The following is a 25,000-nucleotide window of genomic DNA, read 5'->3' as shown; positions in this document are numbered from 1 at the left end:
AAGGCTGACCGCTGACTTTCACACAGACATGCCACCTGTTTAAGGCCTTATAAAGAAAATGTGAATTCTGTGTACGGATGCCAAGCGATGTTGGAAGAAGAGCCAACTGAGACCAAGGGCTCCGAGCACTTGGCAAGGTGCCAGCTTCATTTTCTTAACAAACGATGCGCCAGCCTCAATGATCTCAAACGAGCAGAGGAGTAATTGTGTTAAAGTTATGCATTAAAGAATTTAATGGGGATGGAGTGGCCATGTGTGGCCTGTTCTATTCCAGAGACTGTTAAGTAGAGACTTTATGTATGTCTCGCTGATATGTTTTACCAATCAAAATATCTGAATAAGCTAAAAACATATATTCGAGGATTACTTTTTAACTGGACATACACCCACTGAATACTTTATTAGGAGATTCTGTAGGACTATGGAAGGACTATGGATTAAAGGTGAGGTGAATTACAACAGCCCAGATTTTACCCAATGTTTGGTAGGGTAGTACTCACTAGACTCAGGAGCTTCTGAACATCTCCTTATTAATGTCATTTTCAGATCTATTCAGCCAATCGTGTGGCAGCGGTGCGCTGCATAGAATTATCTAGATACAGCCTAGTAATTGTGGGTAACATTGACATCAACCATCACTGTGGAAGAAAATTTGATCTCCGTGTTTTTGACTGTGGCATGATTGCTACTGCCAGACGGGTTGGTTTGTGTATTTCAATAACTGCTGATCTCCCGGGATTTTCACACACAACAAATGGTGCGAATACACAGTGAAAGAAAGAATAAAAGAATAGAAAAAAGTTGGAAATGTTTCAATTGGTCAGGCTCACTGAATGCCTGAATGCTGTGGATGGAGCCACCAGGAAGGAGGAAAAGATGAAGGCCAAAGGTTTATGGATGTGGTGAGGGAAGACATGTTTGAAAGAGACAGACGCAGAGGACAGGGGGGTATGGAGACGGATGATCCACTGTGGTGACCCCTAATGGGAAAAGCTGAAAGAAGAAGAAGGGGAAGATAAAATTATATTAGTGCAAGATGTGTGTAAAGCACAATATGTGTAGAAAATATCGGACATATTTACAATATAGGATATGTTTAGTATTTAGTTCAGCTAATTGTTTATAGATACGCATCAATTACTACTCATATTGTATCTCACAGACTATTGGGCCAAAAGTCACCTCAAACTGGGTGCATGAACACAATAAAGGGTTCCATTGTTCTTCAGAGGCCATCCTGGTAACAGGATCTGAATCCAGTTGTGAACACCTTTGTGGTTTGTAGAACAGGAGAACACAGCATGAAGAAGCTGGTGTTGGATCTATGATGTTCTCAAATGTGGAGCTATTTTATGAGTTGCTCAGGAGCTCTCGGATCCACAAGGTCAACTGACTGGACATTACTCAATCTCACACACTCCGGTGCTCATGTTAGTTCTCACTCTCCGGTGTTTTGTATTGTTTTAGGATTCATAATCACACTCTTGATATCACCCAAATGAGGATGGGTTCCCCTTTTTGAGTCTGGTTCTTCTTAAAGTTTCTTCCTCATTCATCTAAGGGAGTTTTTCCTTGCCACAGTCACACAGGCTGCTCATCAGGGATAAATACACATAATTTACTTCTTAAGCTCTGTAAAGCTGCTTTGAGACAATGTCCATTGTGAACAGCACTGATTCACTTTGTCACCAGAACAAGCCTTTTCTAGCATGCATGGACTCACACCAGCTCGCTGACAACACAAAGACTGTCTCATCATTTCTGATATCTTCTCCCAGGTGACACAACGTCCTCATTCCGTCACCTTCAAAAAAAAAACAAGATGCATACAGGCTCTCCATTAAGGTTTACTAGAGGGCACCATTAGGGGATGAGATCTTATCAAGGAGATGAAGCAGAGACATATGTTTCATGCTAAGATTCTTTGTGTATGTCTCTCAGTCTTCTTGGTGTACAACTGAAGTATCTTTAGTATCTTCTGATGTATTACTTAACAAGTAGACCCCTGATTTCCACAAGTGTATGATTTGTATGCTTTGAATACATTGGCCATTGATGGCTATTGGTTGCATTGAAGATTTAATATAAATCCTGTTGCGTTCAATCATTATCATCATCATCATCATCATCATCATCATCATTATTATAATTAATAATAATAACAACGATAATAACAGTAAAAATAATAATAATAATCATCATCATCATCATCATTATCATCAGTATTATAATTAATAATAATAACAATGATAATAACAGTAATAATAATAATAATCATCACCATCATTATCATCATTATTATTATTGTTATTATTAATAATAATAATGATAATAAAAGTAATAATTATAGTAATTATTATTATTATTAATTGAATTTATTATTATTATTATTATTATTATTATTATTATCAGTACTGTTTTTATTATTATTATTATTATTATTATTAATGATAATAATAACTGTAATAATAATAATTATTATTATTATCATCGTCATCATTATTACTATTATTATTATTAATAATAATGATAATAAAAGTAATAATATTAATAATAATAATAATAATAATAATAATAATAAATTTAATTTATTATTATTATTATCAGTACTGTTTTTATTATTATTATTATTATTAATAATGATTATTATTATTACAGTTATTATTGTTATCATTGTTATCATTATTATTATTATTATTATTATTATTATTATTATTATTAATAATAATAATGATAATAAAAGTAATAATATTAATAATAATAATAATTATTATTAATTTAATTTATTATTATTATCAGTACTGTTTTTATTATTATTATTATTATTATTATTATTATTATTATCATTAATGATGATAACAATAATAACTGTAATAATAATATTATTATCATCATCATCATCATCATCATTAATTATTATTATTATTAATAATAATGTAATTTATTATTATTATTATTATTATTATTATCAGTAGTAGTAGTGGTATTATTCTTATTATTATTATTAATAGTATTATTATTAATGTATTTTTATTAGTGGCAGTAGAATAAGTAGCAGTATATACATAAAGAATACACATATTTTCCATGTTAACTATTTCTTGAAATATTGAATAAAATGCAATATTTCATTGTCTCACTTCAAGACTGTAGGCTGCTTTTAATAAGAGTCAGAGCTCATTAAGCAAAAACGCTTGTTTAATATTATAAAAGCCATTTAATTCACTGAGCTTTAGTGATATGCCTTGACATTTATAACATTAATTACATCTAATTAAATATTAACCCTAGTTTCTTTTTTAATTTATACAATATCTGAAATTGACTTCTCTTTCTAACCCTGTAATTAAAAAAAAAAAAAAGTCGAGAGAACTCGGCCTATCGTTAGCGATCAGATTCTTTTTCATAAGTTTCGAGTAGCAGATGGCTAATGAAACCACTTCGATATTCAATCTTAACTGCCACTAATTCTGAGAGGGAACTAATGCTTTACTGCTGTAATGATCTTGAAACTTAATAGCAAACTTCACATAATTCAGTTTTGGTCGTTAAAAGTCAATAAGCTTGGAGATATTTATGTGTGCGTAATGAATGAGCTCGGCTGCTTTTATACGCTCAAATGGTGGTTTTTGTTTTGACTAAGTAGAATTGAGATTTAAACGTTGAATAAAATAAATAATTCCAATTTCTAAGCATGTATTTAGCGAATTTTACTGTCTAGGATTCGTGCTTTGTCATATATATCCTCTGCGAGCTTAGAAAAGCTTGTATGAAACATGGGTCCTGTCCATAATCTTAAAACATGTCATGATACAGATATAAACAAAAGGGACATCATAAGATTTGCATGTTTTTTTTTTTTGATCATCCCATTCCACATTTAGTCCCTATTTGCTATTATAACAACCTCCACTCATCTGGGAAGATGTTCCACTAGATTTTGGAATGGAGATTTGAGCTCATTCAGCCACAAGGGTTTTGAGAAAGTCAGGTACTGATGTAGGGTGAGGACGTGTTCCAATTCATTCATCAAAGATGATCAGTTGAGGTCAGAGCTCTATTGCAGGCCACTCAAGACCTTCCATGTAAATCATATCTTCAGCTGGCAGTTGTGTGCCACCAACTTTGCTGTAACAATTTTGGGAAGAACCACATATGGCTGGAAAGGCCAGGTCTCCAAATACTTTTGTCTATATAATGCACCCGAATAAAACCTTTATTGTTGAATGTACCATACAATAATTTAACCTCTTTTAATATTTAAATGAAACCTGAATTTTTTTTGACACGCCTAAGAACTGCACATTTTAGTTTTGCCCATAATTTTACTTGAATGATTATCAAACATTTGCTAATCCAAAACCAACATCAAGCAAGTGTGAGCAGGAGTACAGAGACCCCTGGGTCCATGCAGCACAGTCAGAGGTATGAGGCACAGGTCCACACATAGTTTGTACAGATTGTGAAGAGAGATGTAAATAAGCTGCATCCACTATGTGATATAGTGTGTATGTAGGTATGTAAAGGTAAAGCCTGGCAGAATATCTTCGGATAGCTTTGTGAAGAGAACGAGTGCTCACAGAGATTCAGTGTGTGCATGTGTTATTTCACATGTTTTATTTCTGATTTCGGAGGTGCTGATTGCCTCGCCATGTGTTGATAGGAACTGGCAATATACTCTTCCTTCTACTGATTTCCAAAGAAACACGTGCAATATATGGAATAAATAGTCGTTAACATGAGCACTAGCAAATTTTTGCTAAATGTCATTTCGAAGACGTACTTTTGATGCCAAACATCATGTGATCGTATTAGCATCATTTTCATCGTTAGCATCACATATTAGCATCATTAGCAACATTTAGGGTTGAGATCGGAAATAGTGTGTCGAATTGATTCAAATAGATCATTGTAATGGTAGACCTTAATGTGATAGTGGTACTACACCTCAATGAATAAGGACTTTGGATTAAAAAAAAAGATCAAATCCAAATCCCAGCACCATCATGCTGCCACTGTGGGCCCTCTGAGCAAGACCCTTAACCCTCAACAGCTCACTTCTATATAAGTAGCTCTGGATAAGAGCGTTTGCGAAAGGGTTTAAATGTACTGTAAATGATCTGTCTGATTTGAACTGAAAAGTAGCCTAGCTTATGAGTTCAGCTTTCAACTTTTCAAGAGAAACTCTGGGTTCCTGAGGTAAAAATGGTGCCTGAAAGACGTAGAATGAGTGTCAAGATGCCTTTTTTCAATATACAGTTTCTCCTGACTGCTACAATTGCACGTGTTATTCAACTATAGCTTCTATAGTGAAACAGATTTCACCTCTTACCACGTTCTGAATGTGATTGTGAACGTCTGAATGACTTCGATGATCTATTCACTGTCATATCTATGTTAAGTGCGGGTTATTTCTTCATCTACATTGTGCATTTGGACATATGTGTTTCCTAAACCATACAGTAAGCACACAACGCATGGATATCATTTGATAGCCCAGACGTACTGCATCGCTCCAGATTCCACTGGTCCGATTCTGATTTCGGGATTCTGTTTTTGTAGCGTTTCAGTGCATGTCATTAGGGAAACAAGCTATGCTGAACTGCCCCTAGGTATGAATGTGTGTGTGTCTGAACGGTATAAATTTGTGTGTTGCCCTGAGATGGTCTGGGATCCCATCCAGTGTGTATTCCTTCCTCACACTCTGGGGATCTTGAGCTGCTGTAACACAGAACTAAAAAAAAAAAAGGCTCCTGAAGATGAACGAATGAAATTGACGGTGTTTTGAATAATGATAGTGTAGCAGTAATTACGGTGCCATTTTGTTAGACAGAACATTCTTCTTTGGTCAGTCTATGTTTGTAGAATGAATTCTTGAAGAATTTCTCCAGGCCAAATATCATATTCCCAGTCCTGATTTTCTTCTTGTGAATAGTTACCTTGGTTGCCCTTAAGGAAGCTGCAGGATATTTGTAACTTTGTAGTATAAAGTGCATAATGTGTACTGTAGACTGTACAGTATATTCAAATGCTGTATACTGTTTATATAATAACCGTGTCTGTATTTTAAAATGAAAGAAATTGTGATTGTACAGTTTATGCATTTGCATTTTACAGACAGTTGAAATTCCCAGCAAGTTGCTGATGCTGTGGTTAAGGTTTTGATTAGGGTTTGGTCAGGTGTAGGCATTAATTAACTGCACCAGTATTTATATCCATAAAAAAGCAGCAGGTGAACAAACATATGATGCTGTGCGTCTTTGAGCTCTGGCTAGCTAAGAGATGAAAGACTGACACACATCTGAGTTAGCATTACCTCAGGGACCAGGCAGGAGGTTCCTCCACATATTCCCTTGCCACTGATCATAAAGGAGAACTAGCTTTCGGACTGCAAAAACCAAGAAATGCAAATATTTTCTGATGTAAAATAAATTATAGACAAAATCAATCCAAATACAATTTAGTATACTGTTTTTGTATATTCTAACTGTTTCCACAGGGGTTTCCTCCATGTTCTTTGGTTTCTTATCACCTCCCAAAAGACTATAATAAAGATTTTTCTAAACATGAATGAAAAAATAAAATGAATTCGTGTGGAAATGAAATTCTATTGGCGAGAGGTGAGATAAAGATCTGATGAACCATATCTTGCTTTGTTTTACCCAAGAGATGGTTACAGAGTAATCAGCTGAATGCACAAAGCTTGTATACCAGAGTATGGTTTATCCTGCTAATTTTGAAGTAAGAATCACTGGCTGCTATCTTCACCTTGTCACGTACACCAAATGATAAGCAGAATCTCAAGATATGGAGAAAGGAATGGGTTCAATCGTGTAAACCGGAGTCGTGTCCCTTAAACAGAAAATGGTTTGCAAAACCACAGATGCAACAGTTTTGTGAATACAAGTTCAGCTCATCAGGTCACAGTCAGGTCACACATAGTCGAATTCATCAACATAAACTATATGGAGAAAAGTAATGGGATTTATGACCAGCCATACTGTATGTGATTCTTCGGCAAACTGTTACCACAGTTAGAGGCACACAATTGTATAGAATTTTTATTCACTTGAACCAGGATACCCAAATATGTTCCAGCATGACAATGCCCCTGTGCACAAATCCAGCTTTATAAAGATATGGTTTACATACTGTAGAAGTACGAGATCTTGGGTGGTCCGCTATAGAGCTCTGACATCAACCCTAATGAACACCTTTTGGATAAATTGAAACGATGACTGCAACCTAGACCTCCTCACCTCACCTACATCAGAACCTAACACCCTTGTAGCTGAATGATCTCATAGAACATCTTTCCAGAAGAGTGGATGTTATTATAACAGCAAATGTGGACTAAATAGTGCTAAATGTTCAAAAGCATATACCAAACTTGTGGTTAGATGTACACAGACTTTTGTCTAGACAGTGTATATGGTTATATATACGTTTAAAGATGGAATAATAAACAGAAGAAGTGACATTTGGCAACATAAATCAGACACATCTTTTGTACTTTACTGATATATAAAATTAAATATGCTCAAAAACTAACATGAGATCTTGACGCTTTTCCTCTTGTTACTGTTTTACTGTCATTTTTACATAGTTTGGACTCTACAGCATGCCATAGTTATAAATATAGGTGCCATGTCTCCATCATATTGGACAGTCATAGCATATAAGAATAATAAAACCAATACTGTATGCATCTGTGGCGGATCAAGTCTACCTACCAGCCATGAATAGGGACACACATTACACATTAAAAGGTATAAATTGAGTTTTCACACACATACAGACATTCTGCAAGCTCAGACTGCCAGCTGTATAAGTGCTGAATCCGAACCACTTGTCAGGTTAAAATAGCAGGTTTTCTCAATATTGCTGTGCTAATTAACAAACAAGGTAATACCTTCCTATGCACCAAAAAAAGAGAGAAAACCCCACCCAGGTTTAAATATGGCAAACTATAAAGCTTGTAATTGTTTTAACAAGTCATTGGTCAGGAAAGCAGCACAAATTAAACATTGATTTACATTATACATTTATATCATTAGGAAAAAGTTGTTATTCAGAGTGACTCACAGCGGATTTATTTATACAACAAAGCAGTTTAGGGTTAAGGGTCTTGCTCAAGAACCCAGCAATTAAAAAGCTTGGTAGTGCTGGGATTTAAATCCTAATTCCTCTCAGAAGTCGTAACCCCTGCGCTACCATTAACCTGGTTTCTTCAAAACTTTATATAGGAGAGTTAATATTGTTCATTCATTCATTTTCTCCCGCTTATCCGTAATTCGGGTCGCGGGGGCAGCAGTCTAAGCAGGCCCCCGCCTGCTGCCCAATTCTCACAGCACCGTCCCTTACGGTCCCTCCTGCAGGTGGTGAGCCCACGGGAAGGCGGCCCCACGTCACTCCGAAGTCACGGACCTTGATATTTCCCTCGTAAGGGAATATGCAAAAACAAGAACGAGCATATCATAGACAAGGCTGTGGACAATAAAGATATATAAACAATGAGTGACAATGAGACATGTATATATAAACCAGACGCTAAGTAGGGGTGCTAATTAGAGAACACAGAACCTGGGTAAATGGAGCGACTGTTAAATCTCAGAATGTTTCATTCTTGCTTGTTTTTTGCCTAATTCATTATTTTGAAAGAAAGGAAAGGTGCTTTATACTTCTTTCATGCACTTTACAGCACAGTGAATGATTTTTTTTACATACCTCAGTGATGTTAGAAAGCTAGGGTCAGCCCCCTGGAGCACAGAGGGTTCAGAGATTTGCTCAAGGGTACCAAGAATGGCAGCATGGCAATACCAGGGCTTGAATCCCTGACCTTCTGAACAGTAACCCAGAGACTTAACCGCTAAGCGACCACCTCCATTATGACCCTCCAATTTATTTGCCTTGAAGTTTTGCCTTGGTTTATTTAATATATGCATAATATCACCCATTCTCTTTCCTATTCTAAAAAAGCGTAAAAAAGAAAGAGTTCAAACCCAAATTTCACTTTCTGATTTGTCGACTTGTGCTCTCATGGCAATGATTTCACACGTTTCCACAACAAACCACCGTATCCAGCAGCCCTGCGTTATATTATATTTAAGGACGATATTATATTTAATCTCCTGTCGAGATCTGCTGTCGCTTTTAATGAACAAACTGGAACCTGCTGAGATCAGTGTGTGTTGCATTAATTACTGCCACGTGATTTACTGCCGTTCTGCGAAACTGAACGCCGAAGCGCGTCGCGATCGGGAAAGTTCGTAATCGTGAACGCTGGAGCAAGGATTTGGGTTTAAAACCAATTAATCACATATTATTTATTTATATAAATATATTTACGACTGTCATTGATTGCATTTCCTGATTGTTTATGAGCTTTCAGCTCAGAATTAGCAAATGCTAGCAAACACCATTTTATACTAGCATGCATACTAATGGCATAGGTACATTGGGAAGGCAAAAAAATATAGGTTTAATCTTTTGATGGGAAAACAGGGTTAAACTTTCAAAGTAGTCTGGATCTCATGTATTCTGTATACTGTATATCCTACTTGTGAACAACGTTGTTTTTACGTTATATTTATGTGAAATTTGTACGTATTATGCTGCGAAGGATCTTTGAGTTTGTGTGGCAGCACAGTCATGAAATCATCGTTCTGAGCATGCCTTTTGTGAATTATTATTGAGCTTAGCAATGCTTCATCGCAGTCCTACAATTAGAAAGACAAATGCTACCTGTGAAAATTTCCACTGTCAAAATATAGGACGTTTTCCCGTCTTCAACCGGGATATCGAAAACTATATCATTTGCATATAATGCAGACGCCGGGACTGAAATGAGTTTAATGCAGCATGACACTGATGGTGTTCAGCACTGGTGTTCTTTCCTCCTCACAGTTGGCTTGCTCCAACAATACGAGCTGCATGTGTTTTTGGGCCGGAGACAGTCTAATGAGAGTGTGTCTGCATTTCAGGAACTCTAGGAGCAAGAGCTTAAAGCTGCCAAAAGCACTGTACTAATCACAGGCTAGCGGCTGACATGTCTGTCGTGCATACGTATTACTCTCGCACCCTGCGTCCCTTCTGCTCACCATCATTGTTGTGGTGAAAATGGTCTCGATTAAGTGGCGGTTGAGAATGAATTATGTCTCATAAGTCCAGAACAGTTAACTTTAATGTTTTTGAACTGGGTTAACGTGGAGCTGGATTTAATTTTGGACTGTTTGCTTATAAGGACGACAGTTTACACAAGCGTTATTTTTCACTTTGGACAATTTGATGGCAGCTGTAAAACTTGCGAGCTCATTTTCCCCATCTCTTTGACTGACCATATAAATACTTGCAAATTTCACTGTGTAGCTGTTCAGCTCATAGAGTATGTTTTTGTGTTTTGTTTTGACAGCATCTCTAGTACTTTTTATTATTTTACGGCACATAAAATGTTAATTCCATGGTTACCAGCCCCCCATTAACACACACACACACACACACACACACACACACACACACACACACGCACACACACACACACCGTTTCCTGTCTTGACCTTGGAAAAGGATAAAAAAGCAGCCAAAGAAGAGCTCTGGTTTTGGGCCAATCCTATCTCACTCAAAGGCAGAAATGTGCTGTTGGAAAGTGCAGTGAATATGCCATGTCCACCTTTCCCTGAGGGAGAAGAAGATGAATGGAGGAAACTTTCTTCCAACCATCATCTCCTCTCTGGGGAAACATCAGAGCAGTGCTGCTTTCAGTCCGCACTCTCCTCAGCTCAGAGGATATCTGTCCTTAGAGAATGAAGTACTGCTTCTCAGGAGCTCATTGCAGAAAATAACTGCAGGTGTAGGTCTTTTGACTTGTCCCTGTAGGGGCTTTTTGGGATTCAGTTGGACCCGTTTTCAGAGGTTTAGGCGAAGTTCTATTCAGTCGGAAATAATCGGCATTTTTGATGCATTCGGTCATTTCTGTTTTCCGATGTATCAGACACCATTGTGTATCAATTCCATAATAAGTGCTAGTGTAAATTATATACTCGCACACGCATTTTTTATATTTAATACACCATTTTTAATTTGATAATAAAAAAACGTCAATTTAGGACTTTTCTATCTTGCATTATATCCTCTGCTGTCTTTGTTAGCTCTGAAGGATTACCGCCTTAAAATTAAAGTTCTCGTTTTACCGCCCTGTGCTCAGCGGCCATTCCGAGATTCAGAAGAATTAAGCAGAGAGTCCGTCCTGGAGAAGCACTGATGCGTGTAAAATATGTTTCATGTAACAGCTGCTCTCCCAAAAGCGTCCTGTGAATTACGCTGTTTTCTGGACTGAATTTTGTGGATGGTTGATGCATGAACAACCTGATCACAGTTATTAAGCATTCAGCCTGCTGTCAGGGAATGTTGAAGGAAAAAATGGAAAGTAAGATTATGGTAAACTGATGGCTCAATCCCTGAAAGAAAATGTTATGCCCAGAAGTTATTGTTGATTGAATTCAGAATTCATATTGTTCCTGTCAGACCAAAATTTCTGAACTAATGTGCAAAAAAAGAAAAACTTGATCTGCATGTATAATTTCTACTAATGCAATTAAAACATTTTTGAAATAAAACTCATATCCTCTTTTGACCTTCTTGGTTTTGTCTATTGCAGGAACTTCTATTACATCACCATGCTGAGGGATCCGGTGTCACGCTATCTAAGTGAGTGGAAGCACGTGCAACGCGGTGCCACTTGGAAAACATCGCTCCACATGTGTGACGGCCGCGCCCCCACCCAGGCGGAGCTCCCTTCGTGTTACGGTGGCGATGACTGGTCGGGTGTGACGCTGGGAGAGTTTATGGCGTGCCCACACAACCTGGCTAACAACCGGCAGGTGCGCATGCTAGCTGACCTGAGCCTGGTCGGCTGCTACAACCTCTCGTCCATGGGAGAGCGTGAGCGCGGTGCTATTTTGCTCGCCAGCGCCATGAGCAATCTAAAAAACATGGCCTTCTACGGCCTGACCGAGTTCCAGCGTAAAACACAGTACCTGTTTGAGCGTACATTTCAGCTGCACTTCATCGCAGAGTTTACGCAGCTCAACAGTACACGGGCCGCCGGCGTGGAGTTGCGGCAAGACGTACACGAGCGCATCGAGCGCCTCAACTTTCTGGATGTGCAACTTTACAAGTTCGCCAAGGAGCTCTTCCTGCAGCGTGTGCAGTTTGCGCGCCAACAGGAGAGGCAGGAGCGGCGCTGGCAACACGAGCAGAAGGACCACCAGAGTAAAAGGCAGTCGGAAGAAAATCAGTCACAGCCCGCCACCACAGAGGACTACGCCAGCCAAGTGGCACACTGGTGATGCTTCTTACAAAAAACAAAAAAAACAAACACTGAGCCAAGATGTACATGGGGTGGCCATATTTTCAGCTCTTCATTCACTCTTCTCTCTCATTAAACATTTTTTTTGGTTTGAGACGCTGTTGTAAGTCAACGCACTTGGGAATGTTTCGTTAGACAGTGAAGTCTGAGAATCTTAAACATGCTCACAAAGAATATATGAAATGCAACGTCAGTAGATGGGTATAGCACTGGCTCTACCCTTCAAATGTTCTTAAACACAGCATCACAAATCATGATATGCTAAATAAAAGCTATAGGGAACCAATACTTCTGAAGGGTTCTTCTTTTGTGTCTATGCTTTCTGTTCGACTGATCACAGTAGACTCTACTGGTGTCTCTGTATGTGGATTCATGGGTAGGTTTTACAGTTAGTAAAAGTTTTATACTTGAAAATCAATTTTTCCAAAATGAACAAAAAATATGCACACACAAATTCATAATTAACCAAACACAATGACCCCAAACATTCTCCTCAAGAGGAACTACTTTCTCATCCTCAACTCATAATCCCATATACTCTATACCAGGGGTGGGCAATAAATTTTTACAAGGGGCCACATGAGAAACCTGAATTGTGTCAGAGGGCCACACCAACGCTAATATTTTAGGGATGCACCGAAATGAAAAATCAATTCAAAAGGCAATGAAATCCATAATTTTTTGTGTTATGCCTTTTGCCTTGGCACCATCACTGGAAAACAGGTGATAAATTAAACCCGACTTGGAGAAACTCTTTGCAGATACACCCCGTCTTGAAATTTCAGCATTGCATGTTTTGCAAATCGCTATCCGCACACCGCAGACATGTTGCTCTTATCCAGATAACCGTGTGCTGCTGCGCTTTTTTATTGCGTCATTACAATTGTGTTTCTATTTACAGGGATTTGGTGCATCCCTGTAATTTATGATTTGCCTCACGCGGGCTGGACAGGGACGTACAAAGGGCCGGATGTGGCCCGCGGGCCGTAGTTTGCCCAGGTCTGCTCTATACAGACAAAGTTTGAGGACACCTGCCCACAAGATTCCCTTCTGCTTTTTTGAACATTTAATTCCACTTTTATTCTTCATTCACTGTTATAATAATCTCCAAATTTCTGAAAGATGTTGCACTAGATTTTGGAGTGTACTTGTTGGAGATTTGCCTTCATTCATCCACAAGGGTGTTAATAAAGACAGGTACTGATGTAGGGTGAGGAGGCCTCATCTAGGGTTAGGTGCGGTAAGCGTTCCAGTTCATACCAAAGGTGTTCAATAGTATTTTGGTCAGAGGTTTTTAGAAGGCAAGTCAAGATTTTTTTTAGCATGTTAGCCATGTTTTGGTGGAGTTTGTTTTGTGTACAGGGATATTTTCATGCTGGAACAGGTTTGGGTCTCCTAGTTCAAGTGAAGGAACATTTGAATGCAACCTCCAATTTTTGTGTGTTCGTGTATACGTACATATATACAGAATCTCAAAAGAAGTGAGAACACCCCTCACATTTCAGCCACCATTTTAGTAGATCTTCTCAAGGGTCAATACCATAGAAATGAAACATGGATATATTTTAGTCATAAAACAGAACTTACAGCTATTATTGTCTAGAAAACAAAAGTGAGTACACCCTTAGTGAGAACAGCTGTATGTCATTTAATCATGAAAAGCCACCGTCTTTGTCATGTTCATGTTTTTGTCTGCTTGACAGAACCATACAAATTTGTGTATTTTGTATTAGAGCAGTTAAAATGTTTTGCTTTGGGTACATTTCTCTCATACCGACCACTGGATGTTCAACATGGCAACCACGGCAAAGACTCTCTGAGGATTAGAGAATTAGAATTGTTGCTCTCTACAAAGACGTCCTGGGCTATAAGAAGTTCAGGAACACCCTGAAACTGAGTTACAGTACAGTGGCCAGGGTCATACAGAGGTTTTCCAAGAAGGGCTCCACTCAGAAGGGTCAAAGAATTCGAGTCCTCGTGTGGTGCAGAAGTTGCTTCAAAAAACAGACGCATGAATGCTGCAACATTGCTTGAGAGACTGCAGAAGCAAAAGGTCTGCTTGTCAGTGCTCAGACGATACGCCTCATGCTACAACAAGTCGGGTTTGCATAGCCGTCATCCCAGAAGAAGGCCTCTTGTTCACTTAGGGTGTACTTACTTCTGCTGCCAGATATTTTGACAATAATGGCTGTATGTTGAGTTATTTTCAGAGGACAGTAAATCTGTACTGCTGTACAAGCTGCACATTGACTACTCTAAACTATATCTAAGTTTACTTTCTATAGTTCTGTTCCTTTGAGAAGATCTACTAAAATGGTTTCTGAAATGTGAGGGGTGTACTTACTTTTGAGATACTGTTTAAGCGAGAATGGGCAGTGTTTCAAATATAAAATCGGATTTTGTCATTATGACAAATGAAAATGGCTTCAAATTTTATATCAAAACACTTTGTTTTGTATCGTCGCCGTTTTCAAATACTGTCAAATACTTTGTAAGAAGTCGACATGATGACATCATAAAAACACGGCCTCTGATTGGTGCCTACTCAGTAGTTCGCCCAGACTTGTTGAGATCAGTAAAACTGATCCATATGGAAGAAGGTGGTGAAGTTAAGAAACATGCAGGAGGACAGTTTTCAAAATAATAGTCCAATGATTGATAAGTAAATATTTGATTGTAGAATATTGTACCCTAATTAAAGCAGCTGTTTAGTAGAATCATGATTTGGCATACCAATGCATGAATGACTGCCTGACACAAAATATATAATATTTTTTAAAGATTGACTTGTTTGTCATTAAAGCAGTGTTGCTAATGCAAAGTAGCCTTTTATTACCAAACACCAAGTAACTACATTAGGATACAATTATGAGTCTTTCACAAACTATTAGACATTAAACTGTTGGTTACTTTAAAACTAACATCTGGGAGCTCACAGGGAAATGTATATAAATATTTGATCTGTTAACTGGTTGCATATGTCAGATTTGATGGCATGACGCAGCCGAGGAAAGCTGTTGCTATCAAGCACTGTTTACTTACAGTAATCCCCTAAGTGTGTGTAATAATGAAGATCAAATTCTTCACCATTACAAAATTCATGGAAGATTTATTTATATATAAATAAAAAGTTTTGGTTTTATTCATCGAAAAAGTAATACAATGTGTTTAAAATCTGCTTGTGTATCAATGGTGATCGAGGGTGAACAGGTTCTCATGTAAAGATTAATGACTTCCTGAGTCCTCCTCCTAAGCACCAGATAGATTAAAACCTGCTCGCTTCTCTCAGGACATGGACATAGATGGATCTTTTCTTAAGCATGCATCGAAATTTCCACACAGTTGGTTGCAGTATTTTGCAAAAGTTCAAAAGTCCCTGGATTTATACACAACTACAATAAAACTGTGGTTTTAAATAGAAATTGGATGCTTTTTTCTGAATGCATTTTTCTGAAAATATGAAGAACAATTACATGAAGGATTGTTCCAAAAATCCCATAATGCATTTTTTTTTTTTTTTTTTTACCCCATTAGTCGATGTGGCTCATTACTTGCATTTTCCAGAGGGGTTCATAATTTTAGGGATGGTGATGTTTTTGAAATGAGCGTTTTTATATATATATATATATATATATATATATATATATATATATATATATATATATATATATATATATATAAGATAAATACAATACACTGTCAGACACCATCGAATGAAAAGAATAGAAAGTAAAATTGGTTTCTAAATTGACATATAGACGATGATATAGATGTAGCATATGCTTAAAGATAGTAATATTCTCTAAGTATAACAAAAGTTCTTCCAATTGAAACCCACATTCATGATTTTTCTGCAGGTGAAATTCATGCTTTTGAGTTCTGTTCACAGGATGCTAAATTAACTGTACACAACAAAACACACCTCAGAACGATTTCTTGCAGGCGTTTAGTGAATCCAAACTCCGGACTTCCTTGTATGTTGTTTTAAATCATAGCTGGGAAGCTTGAATGAGCGTGAATAAGAGATAGAAAGTAGATTTCTCCCACCTTCTCTCGTCTGTCACTTACTGAGTTTACAGATTTACCGAGACAATGAGGACCGTGATGAGCGAATTATCAGTGTTGGAAAATATTCCAGTCATACAGTCACATACAGAACAAGATCACACCCTTCGTTTTTAGCTCGGCATTCACTAACACAAGTGGGACTCAATTATTTCTTTATTTGTATGTTGATTTAGTAATATAGTCTCCGTTAACGGTGGAAAATAGTACAAGGTTGAATGATATCATTCCTCGAATAAATTTATGTTTTTGTATTTTTCTTCACGTGTGAAAAAAAAGAGACGTTCAAGATGTCTATCTGTGTCTTTAAGTGTGAGTGTGTATGCATGTGTAAATATAAGACAGATTGTGTGTGTGTGTGTGTGTGTGGGTGTATAATGGAAATTACGCTGTCTCTTTTGTGTATTTGAATTGTTTAGGTCACTTAAGTGCAATACATGAACCGAGTGAGGAAAGTGCAAATATTTTGGAAATATCATGCCATCATTTGGCGGTGATAAGTTCAAGAATTAAAAACGATCTTCTGAAGAGTCGGCGGTACAGAATTTGTTATTTGGAAACAGAACTATTGGGAGTGCTGGTGATGACAGGGAGGTTGTGCGATAAGATGAACTTCATAAAAAAAAAAAACTATGCAATTTGCCTCTATCATTGGCCCTAATGATCCAATACCAATACATACTGTAAGTGGCACGCCATGCATTTCACACCCAGGTCTTCAGTGGTGTCCTGCTTGAACCAATCCACCTCTTAGTACCACTATTAAGATCCCATGGCTATTAAAAACATTCATATTATATACAACAGAGCAGAACAGAGCACGGCATCACAGAGAGGTATCTCATAAAGTGTAAATGAATTACTAAGGCATAAAACCCAATGACCACAATTTAACAAATCTCCTTTTACTGGATTTGGTTGACCTTTCCTTATGATGTCCAACTTACGAAAGTGAAAAGGCTTACAAATGGCCATATTAGTGTATCTGCAACGAAATAATTTTCTTAGCCACTGTCAGCCACATAATATATAACACAAACATAAATAGAAACATGTGCAGTTTGCTACAGATTCGGGTTTGAGAGCTCTGACTAGTGCGCTCTCCGACATTCAATGCAGACGTTATTAGAAGCCTGCTAGATGGCCCTTTATTCACATTTTAACAAATGTTATTGTTTTTAAAAGCCATCATTATTAATGTTGGTTTTCTGTCAAAAAGAATATTAAAAATGTCACATGATGTTTTCATATTCCATGTCCCTCGAGCCTGTTCTTTCTTGACTGATCAACTTTCTGATAAATTCTGTTCAGATGACGCGGTGATCCCAAGATATATGGCAATATATGTGTCAATGCTGATGTGTTCGTATGCAGCACAACAGAAGAATAAATCTTCTATTTATGTTCAATAAATATTCAACTCATTTGTTTGAAAATAATAATAAAATCCTGGAGGATTGATATTTAATGTGACAGTTAATTCTTGCAATACAATCACCAATATCGACTGTATGAATACTTTTGAATTAATCCACCAAACTAACATCTATTTTTGCTCTTCCTGGATGGAGTGTGTGAACGTTGAAGAGCACAGTGCTGGACTATGTGGCACAACTCCCATTTGTGATTCACTGAATTGGATAGGAGGCAACGTAAAGCCCTAAAAAAGTATTGACTTGAACAGGAAGGCTAATAAATAAATGAATGAATGGTCACTAAAATGTCTATATCTTACGCACTCTGGCCATAAAATTTGATGCCTAATGCTTTGCCTTGTGTTCTTCTTCATCATCAACATTTTTAGGGACCCTCTTGTTGTTGCATATTTAGCAAATAACTAATGTCTATACAAAAGTGAGATTTTGAATTGCTCTCCAAAAAAAGAGCAGAAAAAAAAAAAATTATTAACATGGAATTCTTTCATTATAGAATGCATTTTGTTATTGAGACACAAATGAGCACAACTTCAGCATCCATATTTATAGTATTACTTTCTTTCTTATTCTATTTACTTCTTGCAGTGTGGATAAAAAATGTACATGCCAGGCTGACGTTTCGTGCATTCCTTAATTTGTTGTTCTTTTAATTGCTGTTAATGATTTCCCAAAGGCTTTGTCATGGCTCCCACTAGAGATACATTTCTTACCTTAGCAGTAAAGCAGCATGAAGTCATTCTCCCTGTTTTAATGTCAAAATGAGAAGTCATTCATGTCAGCAGGAATCCACCTTTATTGTCTGGTAGTAAGCTGGCAATAATAAGTACATTGAGCGAACACATATTGATTTGAATTGTGTGCCAGAGGCCGCTGCAGGAAACTGTACTTAGTCCTGATGCATCGTTCTAAATAAACGTAGCAAATGTGTTGTAGCTCATCAGGTGGTGTGATACATCTACTGTGAAGAATTCTGCTGAAATACCTGCTCATTCGGGCTGCTCGTTCGCACAGACTCGGCCATGAAACGAAATTGCCGTTCGAAATGTGAAGGAAATGAAGCATTAAAAAAAAAAAAAAAACTCTGCTTGAGAATATCTATTTATTTGTTGGATAAACATTGGTGGAGAAAGAAACTATATATTTGGCTATATATATATCTTTAAAAAAGCGTGACCCTCATTCTGAGCAATGAATTCCTATTATGTATGCTAGCAATGAAACAATTGCTAATTGCTAATGTGAAAATAACAAGCAAAAGAAAAAAAGACAAAGGTTCTTACTAGCTAAACACAACAGAAAAACAAATCCAGGCTAGGAAGATGGTGTACTCTGCATTCATTCACTGTAAATGACTTCCTCTCTACTTAAGGCAATTAGCACACGTTTGTGAATTACCTCACTTTGCTGTACTTAAATTTCTTGCATCCTATGCTTGATTTTAAGGGTAAAGTGCTTGTACAACAATATGCTAAATGCTTAATGATGACGCTAACAGCTCTAAAACACTTGCAACACCATCTTTTGTATTAGAAAAACAAGTAAAATAAAAGTCTTTTCGCTATCTACGCTATTAATGCAATTCATATATAAAGTTATGTAAAGTAGATCGAGTCAAAATAAAACAGATTTTCAGATCTTCAGCAGATCACAGCCACCATGCTAATCACAGGTTTCCTCCTGGGAATCAGGCTATAGAAAGCTTGTTGAAACTTGTCTCCAGCCAAGGTGAAGAGGGCCAGATTGAAGAAGGTGTTAAGGCCTGCCAGGGGCCGTGACAGCATGTAGACATCATTGATGGTTTTCTTGTCTGCGCAGGATGTCATGTTGCTCCTCAGACTGTCCACTCTTAGAACCCTCAGGATGTGATAAGGCAGAAAACACATGACAAACACGGCCAAGATCATCACTGTGAGTCTGTGGGCTCGCACCCGACTGGGCCTTGATGCTGAAAGGCTTTTTCCCAGGGTAACCCTGATATGTGTGTAACACCAACACACAACAAACAAGGGCAGCAAGTACCCCAGAATGCTCAGCAGCCAGCCATACCACCACACCATCTTTGGATCGTTACTGGCAAAATCTAAACAGATTGTGGTGTTACCAACCTTCTGGGCCGTGATCATAGTGACCATTGGGCTAATCTCCAGCAAAGAGATTGCCCAGGTGATCAAGCAGGCAGAGACACCCCAGGACGCCTTTTGGACTTGAGCCGCTCGAAGTGGGTGCACCACCACCACATAACGAAAGACACTAAGACAAGTAAGGAAGAGGATGCTGCCATACAGGTTGAAGTGGAAGCAGAAGCGGAGAAAACGACACATAAACTCGCCAAGCGTCCAGTTCCTGGTGATGTAGAAATTGACCAAGAAAGGTAAACTGAGAGCGTACAGCAAATCAGCCACTGCGAGATTTATCATAATGATGCTCCCACTCTTCCAAGGCCTCAGCTTGACCACGTAGATTATGATGGCGATGATATTTCCAGTGAATCCAACCAAAAATATAATCCCATACATAACTGGAAGATAGTAATGTTTTATATATATGTTATCAGAAGAACAGATAGCAGACGTATTCCCATGCACTTCCATTGTCAGCTAATTCGAAACCTAAAAACACATTTGTAGATGGTTAATTTATTTTGATTTCAAGAAAGGGTGAAATGGCAGAGAGACCTTGAACAATCATGACAAAAATCTTCTTTTACTACATCATAAGAATTTCAACATTTTGCTGAATTACACAGTCAAAAAATGTGAACACATCCTGCATTGATTCTTTAATTTAAAGTTTACTTTGTTCAGAAGCATTTGACTTCTGGGTCACATAATTTAAAGTTGACTTTATTAACCCTTTAACACCAAAAGTATCATGTTTGATACACTAGTTTCTGAGACCTCTGCACCACCAGCATTAACAATACTTTGACTTGTCTTCTGCCCCCTATTGGATCTATCTATGTTTTGCAGTCAATAGCAGACTTAAATCAGGTTTTTCCAATATGGCTGCCTTCATGAACTTGAAAAAGGAAACTGAAGTTTTAAAAAAAAAAAAAAAGGTTTATGTTGCTACAGATTTTTTTAAATTATGAATATGTAATGCATTTTTCCCTCATGAACAATGCGACATAAAACCTGAACAGGTTTTGAGGGGTTTTAAAATTCTTCTTGGCCAATCAACAACTCTTTATATCTCATTCCACAGTGTTTAAAGTGTTGTAAAAATCTTAGAAAAAAAGTCAACATAAGGAAAACCATTCTATGAGCTAATGGGTTTAAAATTTGGACTAGTAATTAATGTTAAACATATAAATTCATATCAATGCTGATATAATGATGTACATCATAAGCAGTATTTTCTCAGTGCTTTTGGTCTAGAAGTGTAGGAGTGCTTACCTGTATTTATCAGTTCTCAAGTTCCCAGAAATGTCTCTTACTTTCACATTATCCTTTTAATTCTTCTTCTCGAACTGCAGGTTGTTGTGACTGTAATGAATACACACTCCCAGTCTGGTATCCTACACGTCCTCCAACTTATGGCTAATGCTTAAATAGTGACTCATGCTGGGAAGTCCGGCCAACAAAGTCTTGATATTTTTTTTTTGAGTTAATCTTTACCCATTTAAAAAGTACTTCCTGTAACCAATCAAGTGATATATATATTTTTTTACAATATCTTATACAGCTCCATTCTAAGGAACATCTACTACTAACATATACTAACATATACTATATATCAAGCTAAACAAGGATAAATATGCCTTTATATTCTTGATCCTGATACTGGCCAGAATAATGCAGCCACCTGCTCAGTGAGATGACATGAACAATCATGGCTTGGAGATATCATGGCTTGTAGAATGCTTCTGATACCATGTTTACTCTGAAGTCCAACAGGTTAAGCCAAATACAAAAGCTAAAACAGAATACAGTGCCATATTTGGGAACCTACCGTTCTATACATTAAATAGAGATGTTGTATTTAATAATAAGTATTAATGTCTGTACTTTTGAGAGTCACCAACAGTTGGAAGCAAAGTCCTTGTGTGCGTGTCAACACACTTGGCCAATAAACCTGGTTCTGATTTTGATATTGTTTCTTTGGAAATACTAGTGTAGGTCATGTGATTATGCTTTTGAGTGATTCCAGTCGATTCCAAACTCTGAACACAAAGGCCTATTGATTAAGAAAGATGGTATGAGAGTGTGGGTAACACTGTGCAATAACAGTTCATGAATAACATTGCATGTACTAATATGTAAACAAAATGACAGGAGACTTAAAGCAGGTAAAGCAGAAGAAAACCAGTGCCTTGGGGCCCAAGCCACCGTAACCCCTCACGGTGTGAAGATTTGATTTGAAGGTGTTTGTTATTGTGCGTTTGTGTGTTTCATGAGGAGGACAATTCGGCACCATCTAATCCAACGGTGTTTGTGATGCATTTTAAATAGTGAATTTTTACTACTTTGTACTAACATGTAATTAAGGTAACTGTTGGTTTATAATTATTAGTCTGTAATAAACATTTACTTTACATATTAGTACATGCTCAATTATGTACCGTTTTTGTAGTGTTACCAGAGTGTGAGGAAATTTGAATTCGTTGATAACAAAATTTTTATTGGGAGAATATAAGGATTGTGACTAAAGTATTCGGACACTTGACTTGTCCAGCAATGAGTTTTCCCCCAAATTGTTGGCAAAAAATTTGAGGCAAACACTTGTATTTGATGTCCTTGGATGTGCCAGCATTAAATTTCCCCTTCGCTCGAACTAGGAAACCCAAACCTGTTCAACATGACAATGCCCCTGTTCACAAAGTGAGCTCCATGAACATACATGACAAGACCACTCGAGTTACTGTTTTCTGTGGTGCATTGTCTACATGTGTCATTAATTTTAGTGCCGCCCAAACTAAATACAAATATATTTGCACAGTCCTATCTCATACCCATTAGGGAAACCTATCTTATGTTTATATATATTTATATATTTAGATTAGACAAACTGTATATATATTTAAACTGTGGTCCCCAATGCACTCTGTGTTCTGTGTCCATGCAATATGAATATTTGTATTTTGTTATTGTACTTTTTTCAAGTATCTGCACTTTTACTTCACAATATTTTCATGTTAATGTCTTTTGACTCGACAACATTTCAGAAAAAACACGAATTTTTCACAAATTGCATAAAATGAGAACATGTCATAAGATCACAAGTGTATTTCCACAGTTCTTTTGAGTGTCTCTGACTGTGGGCCTGTAACAGTAAAAAGCTTTATAATTAAAAAAATGTAATGTGCAGGACAATTGAACATTGAATAAATGTAGAGGACAGAGTAGTATGGAGACGGATGATCCTAATAGGAACAGCCAGAAAAAGAGGAAGAAGAAGAAGATTAGCATACCATTGACTTTTAATCAACTTCCTCAAGAATTTTTGCTGGCATTATAAAGACTATAAACGTGCGATCGCAAGATCTTTAAATAAAACCAACAAAAACACACAAATAGGAATAATCTGCTATTTGCAAGGAAAAATGACCTACTGACCTGAAACAAAAGTAGAAGTCACGTTTTTTGTTTGGTAACACTTTCATTCAGCTACAATAAACTCTTTCTTACCTATTATACACTGATTGGATGGGTGTCTAGACGCCTGGTCACAGTCGGGGATTCATCTGGCTTTAGCTCAACCTTATATAAAGTGTAATGCTGAAAGAAGGACTTTTCGAAACTTTCATGTGCTTTTAAGCAAGGATTGACTGTAGCCTCCAGTTGTGCCTCTTTGAGCACGTTCAGAATTGACACCCCGCTGGGATTTTCAAGACCAGCAGAATCCCTCTCAGCAGTGGATTTCTTACTGTATATCTAAGATGTTCACCCACTTCAAAAACATCCCTTGCATTATGGGACAGTGGTGGAAAATAAGGCATATACTGAAAGACAACACAAATTGTATATCAACAGATGTCTTTAAGATGACAAGGCAACTAAAATCCCATGCTGAAACCCAAATAAAAATACAACATTCCAGAAACTGAAGCAACTGTGGCTCGGATGTGCTTCGTATTTCATGAGTCGAGTGAGAGAAAAACACAAATCCATGCATGCACGATGCAGTATGTCAGCGATGTAGGATGATGATGTAATCTTGGGTACATAATGGGAACTGTGGTAAAAATAGTGACAGTAGAATGCTAAAGAAAATCAAACATCATTACCCAACCAGGTACTTCCTTTTCATTAGAGCGAGTCTTTTCAGCTAAATCTTTTTACCCACAAAGAGACAATTAGTCCAGGAAAATGCAGTTGCCTGCATCCAGTAACTATAATTACAATCCGAATCCAAATCTGTGATGAGATGAAATGAACAATCCTTTGATTTAATGGCCTGGAGATATCATTCTAATACCATTTTTACTCTAAAGTCCAACAGGTTAAGTCAAAAAGGGAAAATAGAATTCAGTGCTATATTTGAGACTTTTCTCAAGCTTAAATATGGATTTTGTTTCTTTGGAAATCTTTTAGCTAGGTCATGTGATTAATCTTTTGATTGCTTAAGTTTATGTAAATTCAAAACTTAAGAAAACAGACGTCTATTGATCAAGAAGATGGTTTGAGAGTGTGAGTAAATATGAATGCATTAAAAAAAAGCAGTCTTAGAGAATATTGGGAAAATATAAGAATTGTGACAAAAGTATTGGGACGGTTCTCTATCAATGTGTGGTTTCCTCCTGAACGGTTCAAAGCATTTAAGCTACAATAGAAGACGCCTCAGTTTGATCAAACACTGAATCAAATGAACTGGAATGTTGACTGCACCACAGGTCCCATCAACCTACATCAGTACATGACTTTACTAAAGCCCTTGTGGATGAATGAGTACTGTACACATCTCCACAAACACACGCTAGAATCTAGTGGAACATCTTCCCAGAAGAGTGTAGGTTATTATAATATATATTACGATATATAATCTTTTCTTCTATTGTCGGGTGTCCAGTAACTTATGTCAATATTGTGTCTTATATATTCTGCAAGTGTCTATTAGGCAGAGGATTTGAGGATTTTTTTTAAATCCATGCAAAGCTGTGATCAGAATGATCTCATTTATAATAAAGAGGTTT

The 25,000-nt window shown here is 37.1% G+C and overlaps 2 protein-coding genes across 2 annotated transcripts in view; one reads left to right on the top strand and one right to left on the bottom strand.

Moving 5' to 3' along the window:
* Positions 1 to 12,653, top strand: part of hs6st3b (heparan sulfate 6-O-sulfotransferase 3b) — a 64,316-nt gene extending 51,663 nt beyond the window's left edge. Inside the window, exon 2 of the mRNA XM_083537798.1 lies at positions 11,657 to 12,653. Within this exon, the coding sequence (XP_083393924.1) occupies positions 11,657 to 12,347 (691 nt within the window). The 3' untranslated portion in view covers positions 12,348 to 12,653. The remainder of the gene's footprint in view (positions 1 to 11,656) is intronic.
* A 6,746-nt stretch (positions 12,654 to 19,399) lies between these two features.
* On the bottom strand, positions 19,400 to 21,395 carry LOC310722795 (2-oxoglutarate receptor 1). The gene is made up of 2 exons (XM_083535531.1): positions 21,264 to 21,395; positions 19,400 to 20,477 (listed from the first exon to the last, which is right to left on the bottom strand). Exon 2 carries the CDS (start codon positions 20,457 to 20,459, stop codon positions 19,506 to 19,508), a length of 954 nt encoding a protein of 317 aa, XP_083391657.1. The 5' UTR covers positions 20,460 to 20,477; positions 21,264 to 21,395; the 3' UTR covers positions 19,400 to 19,505.
* Positions 21,396 to 25,000: the final 3,605 nt, after the last annotated feature.

Source organism: Silurus aristotelis (assembly GCF_946808225.1).
Source record: "Silurus aristotelis genome assembly, chromosome: 3".
NCBI classification, from domain to species: Eukaryota; Metazoa; Chordata; class Actinopteri; order Siluriformes; family Siluridae; genus Silurus; species Silurus aristotelis.
Note: the sequence above shows the minus strand (reverse complement) of the source record. Positions and strands in the feature narration are given on the sequence as shown.

What these genes read in the sequence shown, in the direction of transcription:
- LOC310722795 (XM_083535531.1), bottom strand. Translation starts at nt 20,459, where the DNA reads ATGGAAGTGCATGGGAATACGTCTGCTATCTGTTCTTCTGATAACATA.